The sequence below is a fragment of the Vidua chalybeata genome, chromosome 1, assembly GCF_026979565.1.
Source record: "Vidua chalybeata isolate OUT-0048 chromosome 1, bVidCha1 merged haplotype, whole genome shotgun sequence".
NCBI classification, from domain to species: domain Eukaryota; kingdom Metazoa; phylum Chordata; class Aves; order Passeriformes; family Viduidae; genus Vidua; species Vidua chalybeata.
Window position 1 is genome coordinate 133,733,754 of NC_071530.1, and position 15,992 is coordinate 133,749,745.

Below are 15,992 nucleotides of genomic sequence, written 5' to 3' on the forward strand. Positions count from 1 at the left end.
CTTCCTGACTTAAGAGTAGACATCTCTCTCAGATAATTTTAACTGATGTTTAGATCGTGGAAAGGACATATGTTCTTTCTCCATACTTTTAAAAAATTACAAATTGGAAAAAATGAAATATGTATTCTCTCAAGTCCAGTTACAAATATTTCAATGTGGTTTAAACACATTTTTAGTTAAATCCCTGTGCACTCTTCCTAAGCACCTCTCTAGAAGACAGCAAATGGAAAAATGCAATTCTTCAGTGATATGAAGAGCAGGCTGAAGTAAATAACAATATTACAAACACCTTAATTAGGACTCTAAAATGAATCTCTGTTTGAAACTTACTCTGTTGAACTCTATGTGCAGGAAATAAAGAAAGGGAAGGTTAAAGACTCCACTTAAATCTATGTGATAAGAGAAGCACATATGTATGGATTTGTTTACTGCATGTGATGTATTCATTATCGCAGTCCCAGTTACTACAATATCCCTATCACATACAATTTCATAGAAGGAAAACACCCTACCAGGGTGTACCAATTCATTGAATACCCTTTGTGAAGCATAGGAAAAAAGGCATTAAGCAAAGTCTTATGAAAATTCATATACAGCTAAAATCTAGAAGTCAAAGCATATGAATGTGTGTGCCTTCCCACTACAAGGCACATGAAACAAGACTTCATTTTTCTGTTCTAAACTGCTTACCTTCAGTTACTGAAAAGTTCTTCCTAAAGGAACAGCTCTTTAAATGAGTAGGATCATTAAATTTTTAAGATACATCACTGACTAGAACAAAATTATTTCTAGTAATGCTATATAAATTAGAAGAAAATCTTATTTTTTCCACAAAAGAACTATTCTCACAATCCTTCTGTACTTACAGAGGGACTTATCTCTATCTCCCAATACATGCATACAAAGCTGAAGTAATAAAACCAAGTTACAGGACCCTCTAGCAGACTAATTTTTTCTTGACTTTTAAATACAAGCAACTTCATTACAGACTTTTACCACATGCCAAAGTGTCCTCACACTGCTTGTTAGAGGACCACTCTACTGTTATATGGCTACAACTGACTTTGAATGTCTGCTCTGGTTACCCACAGGCAGTCCCAGGGGCTTCCACTTAGCAGAGTAAACATCTGCAAGGTTAAGCAAAGGGTAGTCATGAATTACACACAATCAGATGGGTGAAACATGCAGTTTCCACCAATATATATAGTTCAAATATTTCACTCACAGAGGAACAAAACTAGTTCACTTTCATTGCTTTGTGGAATTTATGATTTACTAAGTGTGAGCATGTTGAGCTTTCTTGCACAACAAAAAATTCCGCAACCAGGTAAATGTATCTGGGAAAGTCCTGTAAGTACTAAAACTCACAAGATGCTTAAGTGAGAGACCACCTTGACTCAAGGTACTAAACCAAGTGGTTTTGTGTGACTCCCTTCCCCCCTTCAAAGCATGCTCTATTTGTAAGCTTTTTTAATTTTGGGGAGGCTCTTATTTTTGCTTGTTAACTTCCTGACTAGTTCGAAGAAGTTGCTCCTCACAAAATAGCTGAGAAAGATATACAGAAATTCCCTCATAACCTAAAATTCAGTGTCAAATAGAATAGCAGGGGAAAAAAATTTAGTACATAGCTATTAAATATGCTAGCCTTGATAAGAAGACACCACCACGATAACAATGTACCAAAAGTTACCATATATCCAAATTTAAAGCAGCTGTTCAGGGAAACAAGTCTGAACCGCAACTTAGATTAGGGTGTTTTTGAAGTGTTTGCACTGATCTGTCAATTATGCTGAATTCAGTAGTTTTAACTTAGATACTCACAAGAATCAATAGTGTATATTTCAAAGCAGTTGTAAAGCTTTGCATAATGAATAATCAGTGAAGTAACAACTGCAGCAGAAAATCAAGCGTAAGGAACAAAAAAAGAACATAGTCAGAACAACACAAATACTTCACAATACTTCAGAGCATGGTATCATACAGCCTGCCATAAACCACTCTGAGCATTTATTTCTACCGAGGGGATAAACACAGGAACTCAAATCTACAACCAAATTTTTTAGTATCCAATGTACTGGTACCCAGTGTTTTCTTAAAACCATGTGAACTATAGAGGATCAATTTTGCCAACCAACAGACACCTCAAGTAATAACTGGTACTGCAAAAATGCCACCGCTAGTAATTCTGAAATGCATACGAGCTAAAAACATCCAAGGCTGTCAACAAATCACACTCTCTCAATTACTGCCTAGCTAGATATCTCAGCTGTTCCAGTATTTTAATATAATCATTAACTATCTGGGACAGTATAAATGGAACATTAAAACTAGAAAATGCAGAGACATCTAAGAAAGCAAAACCACACTATTTACACAGTACAAACAGTTCTCATGAATTTTTAAAAAAACCTTGTAAGGAAATTAGTGAATTATACTTAATAAGTATGGAAATAATGTCTACACTTTGGGAAACTTGAGTAATCTGGTAAAAGGCATGTAATGTGTGAAGGAATGCACCTAATACACCAAAACCACAAATTTAAAAATTTGAGATCTGCTAACAAACCACAAGACTGATAATAATTTAAAGTTTTACCCAGACCAAGTACAAAACAATAAATATTTCGTGCTTAGTTGAAAATAACACTGATACAATTTACATCTATTTGATATTAAAACAGCAGTGACTGAAGTAAAGGAATCAAACAGATTCACCTGTAGGGTCCTTCCAACACCAATGCAGTAGAGCTCTTCCTCTCCTAGCAATGACAGAACAGATGAAAAAGCCATGCTCATTACATGCTCTGCTCTGATGACAGGAATGGAGTCAGATGGCTTCTGTCATGATTCTGGTTACAATTACACCTCTGCTCTTTCTCTGGCTGACAGTAGTGTATAATAACAATTACACCGACTACCTTATACTCAATTTTCAAACTTTTTGCCATGAGGTTGTTTAGGATATGGATTTTTTCTTCTCCCCTTGATTGAACATTGCTTTAAATATTATCCACATGACCTCACAGACATTTTGACTATAGATACAATATTGTCTCTGAACAGTCATTTGAATGTGTACATACTTGGACAAGTTGACATACGACTAACTTATTAGACAACATAAATTTCTACAGTGTTAAAATTAGGACATGTTCTCTTAAAGGACTACAAAACTGTTCTAATAAATTAAATGCAGTGGTTTTACTAATAATATGATTTACAGCTTAGTAAAATATATCTGTTCAATATATCACAAAATATCACTGACATTCAAGAGTTTAAGATATAATAATTTTTTAAGTCAAGGAATTCCTTTAGGACAGTCTGTTCTGGCTTTGAAGTTCAACTTCTTTAGAAAATTGAATAAACTGGCTGGCAGACTTTAATTCCATGATTCAGGCTGTTATTTCAAACAAGGTGAATGAACCCAAAAAACTATTTATTCTTCCTCATTCACACCATCATTAACAAACTGACATGCAAGTAAAGTTCGGGTCCTGACAAGTGAACTTTTATGACAATTTTACTTGTCTTCCCTTAGAACCAAATGAAGAATGAGTTATATACACAGTATAGTTACACTTCCAGCAACATCTGTACCACAGAAACCTGGAATGGTTCTATTCCAAAATTAAATGGTTTAAAGCTTATATAAGGGTAGTATGTTTTTCTTTAACACGACAAAATAATATCAGTAGCATTGTAGTCTCAGTAGTCTAACATAAAACACTGCTTCAATCACAGTTTTGGGGAATAATCCTTTTATGATCTCCACTCATGTTTCTCAGTCATTAGTGCTTCCAAGGGTACCCACCAAACCAAAAACCAACCTAGAGATAAGGATAATTATCCTCCTCTGCTGCCACTTCTACCTTGGAACTCTACCACTGTAAATATTTTTTTGACATACATTTACATCTGGAAGTCAGAAGCAGGGAGATTCATCTACTGTACCATTGCACTGACTGCTACCAACTGTACAAAGCTTCATAGAAATTGCCTGTAGTCTTCTGCTCAGTGTGATGGAAATTCAAATTAATATATCTGGGTAACAAATATAGTTAAGACTACATAAAGTTTGAATTTCCAGAAAGCTGAAGAAGCCAAATATCCATGCTTCCAGACTCCATTCCAAAGGAAGGCATGTCCTAGTTTCTCCACTATACCACCTCAGAGACTTTTCTTAACTCAGCCTCTGCTCTGAACACCAATCCCTCACAAACTGGTCCTGAAAGTGCTCCATCACAGATATAAACCACCATCCTGTCAAGAGTTAAATAAATATCAAACAAAATGGTAACATAGAAATTCAGTTCTCTAACCTAAGCTCATGTTATAGCAAAAAAGAAATAAGATCAGCATCTCTGGAGGTACATTAAACATGCATAGATGTATCGTTCAGGGACATGGTTTAATAATGGACTTGGCACTGCTGGATTTGTGGTTGGACTCTATGATCTTGAAGGTCTTTCCTAACCTACATGATTCTATGATTCCAAGATTTACCTCATTTACAGCTGATCAATCACGGAACTTTGGTTTGAAAAATACTTCCCTCAAGAACAGGACTGATTTCTCAAACAACGTTTTTTCCCCTAAAATAATTACTTGCACAACATATGGTTCTGTTTTAAACTCAGATAACTGTTATGGCCTTTGAGATAAGCAGAAATGTCTTAATACTTGTCCCAGTAAAAGCTAGGCCAGGATTATATAGAGACACATAGAATCAATTACTTCTTGGATATAAAACTCTCAAGGCAACAGGAAGGCTGGAAATAAAAACCAAAAAATACTGTTGCTCAATGCCCTACCAAGCCGTAATTCTTGCTGGTCGGTGCTATTCCAATATTTCACTCATCAGTATTCCTCCTTCTCAAATTTTTATAATTATAGTCATCATCAAAAAGAAGGTTTGAAAAATTCACCAACTACAGGGAAACAGAAAAACATTCTCTGGAGAGCTCAATGCCCACATAACAACCTTGGTGAATTTAGTATTTTAATTAGCAGAAATTTCTAGATATTTTAGCTGTGCAATTGCATAATGGAAGGCAACTGAAGTGATGCACCATTGCTTTTCCAAGCATGCATTTACCTTGGGCACTGCCTACTTGCATTCAAAGCCTTAACATAATGATATCTGCAAGGCTCTGCTCAGCATCAACATTACAGTCCAGATCTATGCTGACAGCAGTCTTGATCAAATTCATGTCAATACTAAATCAGTTTCGTTTGTAAGAGCTAAAAGCAGTTGTACAGGAAGGTAAAATGCTTTAATAGGACATAGTTCCCAGTCTCACATTTTTCTCCCAAAATAAATAAATGGGAGAAATCAAAGTGAAAGCTAGAGAAAGGGCTATGCTACACAGTAAATGCTTGCTTTTGTTTTGGATACTATAGCCTGGGGATGATAAAGCTCCTTTCCTTTGAGCAGTGAAACTGGTCAGAACTTCAGACATTTTTAAGAAAAACTGTTAAGAGAAACAAATTCCTCATGAGGATGAAGTGACACAGAGTGCTGATCAAAGTCAGAAGCGCCTTCTCCTTCCTGGCAGTGGCACTAATGGATGGTGATGTGTTTCTAAGCAAGGCAGAAGAAACTTATGAAGCCTTCTTGGCTGAACTTTCGAAAGTCTAGATTAAAGCTCTATGAACAACGTTATCCAGAAAGAATTTAATTTGGTTGGATTTTCTCTAACCAAAGATTATGTTTGTGATTTAAGCTTTTGTAAGGGAAATGCTGACATTAACATCCAAGTTACAGTATCACAGTTCAAAACATTTTACTTAGGTCAGGCTGATGAGGAATATCACAATTATAATTTTGACTTTTAATTTCAATTCTGTGACGAGTATAATAAAACCAGCACACTGAGTTTGTTAAAAAACCTTTTCACAGAAATTCACTTTCTTTAAGTACATTAAGTACGCAAACAGAAGAACAGCTTAATATATCCAAACTTGAGATTTTTGCTACCACTTCCTGCTCCACCATTAGCTATCTCCTTTTCAGTTGTGCTTGTAGTTTACCTTTTGATATGAAACACTTTCGCTTCACTTAATATGCATCTAAGACTGGTCAGTACCTCACTTTGTTCATGCAAGTAACACCTGCTCAAAAATTAAACTTTATCAATGTAACTATTTGGTTATGGGCAGTGGCATAGTTGTAGCTTTGTTTGAAGAAGCCTTCTTTACTTTTCTACTCATGTAGATATGAAATGGGAAACGCTCCTACAACTTTATGTAGTACATATACATTTTTAGAGTTTGGACTGATTGTTGTTGCACAGGCATGTGCCGGACAAAACACTTTGCAAAGGTGAATCTGAAATATCTTAATGTTCCAAACACAAGCCTGCTTTTTTAACAGTGAAAGAGATTCCAATTTCTTGTGTTCAATTGCGTGTTTAGAGCAAAGGCATCTACTTCAGAAACTGCTGAAGCAGGGCCCCTGTCGCTGTCCTCGGGGCAAGGCACATGCCCAGTTCTGTGTCAAAGGCTGCTTCTCCTGCCTGAGGCCCATGGACACAATCTATGCTCGACTTCATAAAACAAACACAACTTCCTGAGAAAACATGAGACGACTCTCCTTTGTCAAGTATCTGTGGTTTTGATCTGTCATGTGTTACTGGGCCAGCTTTACACTGTAAAAACCAACCTCAATAAATTTACACAAATATTTTCCATTAGCAGTTCTGCTTTAAAGATGGGCTTATATCCAAGAATATACCCGAATCCTATTCGGGTATGAACTGCAGATACACTGAGCAGAAGCAAAGGTCCCTGGAAGGTCTTCCGGGCCTGTGCTGATGTGTCACAAACTCATCACCAGTGCCAGCCCCCGACTCCGCGGCCCGGAGGGGCCGCCCTGGCCCCGACACCAGGCCTCGTTCGTCCTGGCCGGACGTGGAACATCTCCCAAGCATCCATCCCTATTATGCACAGGCAGCGATTACTCGTGACTCAGAGGATTTGGGGCTGGCTTGTTTGTGCGGCCCCGCGCCAACTCCGGAGTTCCCGGCAACGCACATCTGCGGGAGAGCAAGCCCAGGGCAGCTGGGCCAAATCCCAGAATCCCGGCCGCAGTTTTAAGGACTTCCCAGAGGAGATTTCCATTCACCCCCACAAATAATAAATAAATTAACAACACACAAAAATCCCAAACAAAACAAACAAAAAACCCCGGAGCGAGTTTTGGAGCAGTCGAGCTCGAAGAAGACGGGGCTGGGGGCAGAGAAGGGAAAGTGCGGGGACACGAGCCGGCCGTGGCGGCGGTACTAAGAGGCTCTGGGGACCCCGCCGAGGCCGGCCGGGAGAAAGGCCGCTTTGTTCCCCCTCCCCCGCGGCCGCCTCCCGGCCCGCGAGCCGGAGGCGGACGGACGGCGTCACTGCCCGGTACCTACCGCAGCAGGAGACGACGAGGAGCAGGAGCTGCGCTGACCTCCAAGCCGGGGAGCCCTCTGCGCTCCCCCAAGGGGCCATAACACCCGGCCGCGGGGAGGCGGCAAGGAGCCGGAGCTGCCACCGCCGCGCCCCCGACACGGAGCCGGAGCTGCCGCCGCCGCAGGAGGGGCCGGCGGCGCCTCGCCCCCCTCGCCCGCCGGAGCCGCTGCCTCGGGGAGCGCTAGCGGCCCGCACGCCTCGGCCGCCCGCCCGCCTGCCGAGCCATGAGCCGCCACCGCCGCCGGCCTCGGCCTCCCTCCCCGCGCGCCGCTTCCTCCTCCCGGCTGGGCTCCGCCGCGGCTGCGCACTGCCGGCACGAGCGCATGGAGCCGCTCCCGGCAGCCGCGGGCCGGGCGGGCGAGCGGGGCGGAGCGGCGGCCCCCAGACGGCGGGGGCGGGCCCGGGCCGGCGCGCTCGGCGCAGCACCGCCCTGCCGGCTCCTCCGGCTCCTCCTTCGTCACCTCCTCCCTGCCCTCCCACTCCGTCGCCGCCGCAGCCGCCGAGGTTTGGCGCGCCCCGTCCCAACGAGGCGACCGCCGCCAGCCGTGGATGCTGAGGCCGCGTCCGGAGGAGGGAGGGTAAATATGCTGGCGGCTGAGCAGCCCAGATCCCCGGCCCGCACAGGACAACCCAGTGGGTGTTTGAGTGCGCTGGCTCTCCGCCCTGAGTAAAACTGCCTGAATCCAAACGCAGTCTGTAAAGCACAGGGGTACTCTGGCAGCTGCCGGCTGCTTTGCTTCTGACCTCCAAATCTGCATTTCAACAGTAAGACCGAAAAATTACCTTGGGAGCACAAAAAGTGCAACTGCTGTACATGCAAGATTATGGACCTCATAGAAACTCCTTGAGACACTTCCTGTTCGCTTACAGTTGCCTGTTTTCCTGCTGCATAGTTACCTGTTGTCAAAACCAAGTGGGATTCACAGTGCAATTTTGATATTTCGCTTTAATTTTGACGTGCCTGTTGCAGACCGTGAGAAGTGTTTATTGACCCTGTTCGACTAGAACCATTTGTTTGGAATAACAAAGTATTGCCATTCCCAAGAAAAGCAAAACTTATTTTGGTAAGGATTTACAGTTACGCCTTGAAAGCAGATGTGTTGAGTCAGACCAGAGTTCTTGCTCCACAAATGGTCATTGCTATGGGGAGTGCTCTATGCTATTTCTTGTCATTCATCTCAGTTTTCCATAGAATCATGAAATCATTTTGGTTGGAAAACACCCTTAAAATCATTGAGTTCAACTGCAAATATAACATGGCCAAGTCCACTACTAAACCATGTCCCCACATGCCACATCTACATATCCTTTAAATACCTCCAGGAATGGTGAATCAACATCTTGCCTGTTACAATGCTTGACAACCCTTTCTGTGAAGAAATGTTTTCCAATAACTTTTTCTGTCACAACTTGATGTCACTTCCTTTCATTTATTGTTCTGTGATTTCTCCTGCATTTGTTTCCAAATCCACAGCTATTTGGGAAGGAAGAGAAATATATTGGGGTGATGTCTCATTTGAAAGGGAGGAGATGTTTATTTAAGGGTGAGCTTCAGGATGAAGATTCAGCATTAATAATTGTCATGAAAGAAGGAAGGGAAACCAGCCAAGCATGAATGCTTTCCAAGTCTGGGAAGTTGTGGTCCAGAAAGACCCTGAGGTGGCATCATTGAGTTTAACAGTTCTCAGTGGATTAGTCTTCAGTACATTGGCCTTTAGTCACAGTTTGAACCTATGAGTGTTCATCTCTCCAAAACCATGAGTTTGCACACAAAATCAACATTTCATGGAAGAAGAATACACAACCTATAGTTTTATACAAATATGTAAAGCATTCACAGCAGCTTGGCCAACAATCTTTTGGGTTTCTTTCTACTCACAAATCTAACTAACTTCAGTGAAACCTCAGGTGGTCTTTTTTTCTACCTCATTCATGTATTTTTTTTAGTTATTAACAATGGGGCACTGAAGGAGTGCTCAGGATGTTTGGTCTGTAGCTTCTGAGAGAGGCATTACTGCTTTTATGAACAGACACCACACAAAACCTATGAACATACAGGGACTTCTAACCCTCAAGCATAATTACAGCTGAAACTGAGAGGTGTGATAAGATTCTCTTCCCATAGATTTTAGTTGCATAATAAAGAAGACAACACTAATTATAAGATTAAATGCAATTCCAAACAACTCAAATATCTTTGTTGGCAAAACTACTTTCAACCTACTGCACAAACAAGTGGCTACCCTTTACCATGTACCCAGGCTGATCATTCATGACAGAGAGCAGAGCATCTACCCCTGGCATCAGGGGCTTAATTCCAACATCCTTCTTAAAGATGCAGAGTGAAGATTGATATGCAAAAGAATCTTGCCTCAGTACTAAATGAGCTTGGCAAAGTAAAGGTGAGATACCAAAGGGATGATCTAAAGAAAAAGAACAACTACAGGAAGCAGTTTGCCTGCATACGAGATGAGCCGGATCTTCTAAATCCATGGAAGAAAATGTGTTAGTAGTCCAGATAAAACACTCAGGATGTCAAGCAACATCTACTCACATAACACCCTTAGCAGGTCCACCAGATCTACGAACTTCTTTCCTAGCCAAATAAGAAGTCTTAAACACTTTTGGCATTTTTTTGCTACTCCTTTTCGTCTCTGCTGAGAGCCTTCTTAATCTCTTTGATGTTTTGGGAGAATATCTTTATTCCTATGCCTGAAAAGTGTGTTGTAAATCACAGTCATAACTTTATGTACATGAAATTCTAATCATGACTGCATTTTTGTTTGGATTTTTTTTTCTGTACTGTTATCTGAAGATGACTAATAGAAGTTTATTACTAGGAATAATTTTAAACTGGCACAGATGTTGACAGCATCTTTCTTTTGTATTTGAAGGCAGGTGAAGATAAAACAAAGCACACATGCTTCACCTTGAACCAAATCAAGATTGCTGTTACAGGCAGTTATTCTTCTGTCTGATGCTTTAGGTTGGCACATGAAGTTACTGAGGCAGCTTCAGCAAGAATTATCAGGCACCCACTGACAATATCAGCATATGATTTTTTTTCCTCTTGTACTTTTCTTTGCAGCATTATTATGTTTTTACTGATGAGTTGATTATAGTCACTTCAGTTTCATTTTACTTCCTGCTAAATGCACATCCTTTTTGCCATTGTTGCTCTTCTTTTTTTTTTTTTTTCCTCATCAGTTCTCCCAGTTCAGACTATGGTGTTAGCAAATGCCACCCACAGATTTAACAGCAGTTTTATGGCCCATTGTGAAACTACTCCATGTTTAATTCCTTTCTTTCTATTCCTGCTCTGACTGTGTAAAATGAATGTGTAAAACTGGAGAAGATCTTACAGTGTCTCCCTAATGCCAAGACCTGGTTGGAACCTCTCAGCACCATTTTAATAAAAAGTGATAATGAGGACAATTTAAGGTGTTGTCTAGATCTCAGCTAAATAAAGAAATAGTATTCTTCCTTTACCAATCACATTATTTTCTGTCTCATAACTTCCCTTTACATGAAGTCATAAGAAATATTACTATAATCAGTACTAGTATTTAACTTTTTGGTGAGTCCCTCTACCACATCTGAATTTACTTGAATTTACTTCCGTTTTTTGCAGAAGTTTATCATAAGAGGGACAGCAATGGAATTCTAAATATTCTTATTAGTTTAAAAAAAACCAATTATTTATAAACAGTAAAGCATAGCTAATAGGCAGGAGAGGAAGTGAATTTCACTTCTAGACTTATGTTTATTTTGCAGCTCAACATACGAACACTGGGGCAAAAGTTATTTGTGCCATCTATTCAGTCATTTGTTTTTTCTAACAAATGGTTGTTTGCACAGCAGTTGTCTAAAGGGTGCTACTAAATGACATTTTTATACAACATTAATTTTAACCACAGCTACCTCAAATCTAGAGTACCCTACATAACTTCACTGCAAAATGATGAAAGACAGTGGAAGATGTTGTCAGAAATGTCTGGAGCAAGGCCATTGTGCTAAAAATATATTACACACATCAGAATCTGCTTACAGTGTGCTGGTGTACATATTCATATTGCTCTTTCATACTGGAGGAAATATATCAAATGTGTTAAGTCATCATTTTTTTCCCCTGGTATTTATTTTTATCACTGTGCAGTCTAGAGGTCAGTCAAGAGCAGGGTCCCATTTTGCTAAGGACTCTACAAACACAGGACATGCTGTACATTCAGCAGTGAAAATAGTCCAAATATAGTTTGGCTATCAGCAAATGAAGTGTGCCTGGAGACAGTGACAGTGTAGCTGCATCCTTGTAGCTTGCATCCACCCAAACTAATTTGATGGGGCACATTAGTTTAAGAACTTATACTCCACTAGCTACTTCTGGGATTCAAGTTTGTTTCTTCAAACCACTGCAGACCACTTGGAGTAAATCACTGCTCTTTTTCCATGCTTTCTGGACTGAGGACCTATTTGTAGACAGTTTGTAAGCTCTTTGCCTAGAAGCTAAACAAAGTAACTGTATACCCCTCAGAAGAAAGGGATTTTGTACAAAGAAGTTTTAAGAACTGTCTAGAAAATTTCTTACTTCAGTTAAAAGTACTTCATGTCCCTAACATGATAGTCATTGGGGTTTTCTTTGCTTGTCATCCAAATCTAGACTGCCTCTCTTACACATATCAGATATCATACTTTAAATATTTTTACAACTGGTTTACATTCAACTGACTACAGAATAAATAATGAGTTGTGGTCATAAGCTCTGTAGTTTCTCTGACAGTAATAGCACTTCTGTCATATGCTGCATGAATTGCAGTTGCCTAATTTTGTAGTTTTAAACAGTTCTGGAAATGTTGCCCAAGCTTACTCACTTATTGAAGTACAATGCTGCTCCTGAAAGGAACAATCAAACAGAAGTACCATCAATTTGGAATAAGCCATGTGACAAAGTGTGACCTAATTCAGCCTGCAATTACACCGCATAATGTATTGCTTAGATAAGTACAACGGGGTAACACCACCGGTATTACAACTGCTTTTGTTCATTCCATACTGTTAAGTAAAGCAGCTTAACTCTTACTGTGGCAGTGTGGACCTAGATGACAGGCAAAGATCAAAAAGTGTGGTGATATCTTCATTCTTCATTCTTCTGTCTGCTTCCTTAATAACAGCCCCAGAAGTGCTTTAAGAACCATTATATTAGCATTATTTTACTACAAAATTTCCAGTGCATTAGATAAACAGCAGAGGTTATCTCAAGTGGTTGAATAGTATCAGAAGATAGATGATCAGAATCTATAGTTACATTGCATCCCAGAAGAAGATTTAGTCTTTCACCCCAGTTGTTACAGACCTAAGGCTGTAACATTCTCATACCTTTGGATTTATTTTCTCAGGATTAAGGAACCAGATCTGCTTGTTGATACCTGGAGAAACTTCCATCACTGAAATCTCTGATTTTTACACATTACTGAATAAAACATAATAAACCCATAAGGAAGGCCCGAGTTTAATGTCTAGTAAAACCAATGTATTTGTAGCTGAGGATATTTGCATAAAGATTTCAAATATCTTTTAACAATTATCCAATCACAGAAGGAGCTCGACTGTTCAGCTGATTCATGGATTAAAAAAAAAAAAAAAAGAAGAGAAAGAAAATGCCAAGACAAAAGACTTCATGATTGCAAAAAAGCCCAAAAAAATCTCATCAATACTAACAGAACATTTCATGAGCAGTTTTCAAAACCTAAGAGGCTAATTAGTGTGGAAAGAACTATTAAAAAGCCCACAAGTTGTTGTTTTGTGAATTTTTTCAATTTTTAAATGAAATCTATTTTTTCTTGTATACAATTTTTGAAACAATTATCATTTCAAGCTCCATACTGACATTGGTAATATTCTTGATTTTTAATTAGGTTAAATTAGAAGCTCCTTTATCTGGCCTGCACATGCACATTATGTCTCTACTGGTCATTAAAGCAGAAACAACACAAAGTCTGTACTTCTAAAGTACAGCAGTTTAAAGTTACTGGATTTATTAAAGTTTGAAGAAGCACAATAAATTGTAGTTTTATAGCGGTAATCATGTTCTGCATGTTGATAGATCTGGAAGAAAGGGCAACAAGTGTAGTATGTTCATATTTTGCCCAAATAGATTTTTTAATCGTGTTGAGTGCAGCTAGTATTTAGTTATGGTTCCAGATCATCTGTTTCTGCTGTGCACCCATAACCTCCAAGTGGAAGATTTTGAGTCTGAGGGAAGGATCCCAGACAGAGGAGTCCTCAGCAAAAGAAAGCTGTGAACCTGTTAGAGTGTGTCCAGAGGATGATCATGAAGATCATCCAAGGGCTGGAGCACCTCCCCTATGAAGACAGGCTGACAGAAGTAAGGGTGTTCAGCCTGGAAAAGAGAAGGGTCCAAGGAGACCTTAGACCAACCTTTCAGTAGCTAAAAGGGGCTTATAAAAAAGAGGGAGGCCTTTTTACATAGGACAAGGAAGAATTTATCTAAACTGAAAGAGGGCAGGTTTAGATTAGGTATTAGGAAGGAATTCTTTACTATGAAGGATGGTGAGGTACTGGAACCATTTGCCCAGAGAAATTACAATTGTCCCATCTCTGGAAATGTTCAAGGCCAGATTGGATGGTGCTTTTAGCAACCTGGTGGAAGGTGTCCTTGCCCATGGTAAGGGGCTTGGAACTTGATGGTCTTTCAGGTCCCTTCCAACCCAACCCAATTCTATGATGATTCAGGGACTTAATCCAGTCCTTAATCTAATCCTTCCTTAGTGGATGCCAGAACTGATGTCTACAATTCTCCAGGACCAAGAATAAAGTGGTTTGTTTTACATGATGGCAGTTGAAATGATACTGTTTTAAAATTCTTATCAAATTTAGTTTGGCTTAGCCATATCTAATGCCCTTTCATTGATGTGGTTTGTGATTTCGAGAAAACCATGGGTCTAAACTTGTAGAGGTGGTGATGAGCACTCTGTAGGATAACTGCTAACTTCAAAGGGAGTAACCCCTAGAGGAGCCAGATATTCAGAGTGGGATTACATTACTTCAGTCTCACTCATCCTTTCCATTGTTCCAATCAGTGTAAACTATCCTTCAAAGTCATAATTTCAGTCTTAAGGCATGACTGAACTGCATTTGACAAGAGGAACCACACTTTTCTGCCTAAACTTCTGAACATGACAGTTATTCTGTTAAAAGTCCGAATTTATAGCAGACACATACACACCTCTGTGTGTGCATGTGTGTATGTATTACAGTAAAATACACTGTTCCACCTTCCATTCTTATTTAGGAACTTTATCTTAATAGTACCTATTTCAAAAAATCCTAGGAGTCATTCTAATTCTCACCTTCCCTTGCCCCAAATTACATAGTGATTAAAAAAATGCAAGGCTCTCAATAAGACTTTGCATATGACTTGACTCATAAAACTTGGTGATACAGTAAAGCTAAGACATAAACCATGTGCTAATATGTTAAGACTGCCAAGGATTCACAAAACTCTGGATGTCCCCAAGATGAACACAAGCTTTTTAGTTCTGAAGTATGTACGAAATATGCATGAAAATTAGAACTCAAAGCAAATTTAATTTTGTAGTTTGTTTCCATTTACAAAGGTATTTTATAGACCCTTCTAGTCTACTCTGACAAACCACCTTTATTTGAAATCCCATACTCAAACTTTTCCTTATTTGTAAAAGCAAACCTGTATTAACCCGCTCATAAGACAGAAGCAAGTGCATTTCAACACCCTGAAGATGTACTTTAGTATATTCAAGTAATATAACTGAAAATAAAACATCCTAAATTTAATAATTCAGTATTTTAATTGGACCTTGTGGTAGGATGATATCCTGTAGTGAAGAAAGATGTATTACAGTTTTGTTTTAGCATTTCCCCATCTTTTAACTAAAATACAAGAAAACGTGAAAGGAAGATTAAGATTATGACATTTACATTCTGTCACCTCTTCTTCAGAGAACATATCAACAGTACATTTTACATCTAGTCATTAGAGCTACAGGAGTAAATTAAAGCCTGAGTGCCTAAATCCCATTTGCATCTTTCAATGCATCTCCCATGAGTGACAGTGGGAGATTCACAGCAGAAGAGATGTCCTAATATTCCCTGTTTCCCTGTAGCTACAGATATCAGTGGGTTACAATTAGAATGATCATTTGGAGGAGCATTTCAATATACCAAAAATACATTTAGTACTAGACTCAGTTGTTTTACATTTTAGTTCTTCACTGTGCCAGGCTATTTGGCACTTCATTTTTCCCTTTGAAGCTTTAGTCCTGCTATGTTATGCTGTTCATTTATTGACATGATTTTTTAAAATATATTCCTGTTAGGCTTCTACAATAACACTGAAGTATTTTCATAGCTATATTCAGAGACTTTTGAGTTAGAGCCTGTATCATGAACTGCAGGAATTAGCATTGTTCTCCAAAGTGAATGAAACTCCACTAATATCAGATTTGCCTGAAATCACTCTTGGATCAAGCTTCAGATTTTCTGTTTGT

General features: G+C 39.4%; 1 protein-coding gene across 1 annotated transcript in view; it reads right to left on the minus strand.

Annotated features, from left to right (window-relative positions):
• The window catches only part of LRP12 (LDL receptor related protein 12), a 51,273-nt gene extending 43,637 nt beyond the window's left edge, over window positions 1–7,636 (minus strand). The window contains exon 1 of the mRNA XM_053954222.1: window positions 7,410–7,636. Coding sequence (XP_053810197.1) covers window positions 7,410–7,488 — 79 coding nt within the window. The 5' untranslated portion in view covers window positions 7,489–7,636. The remainder of the gene's footprint in view (window positions 1–7,409) is intronic.
• Window positions 7,637–15,992: the final 8,356 nt, after the last annotated feature.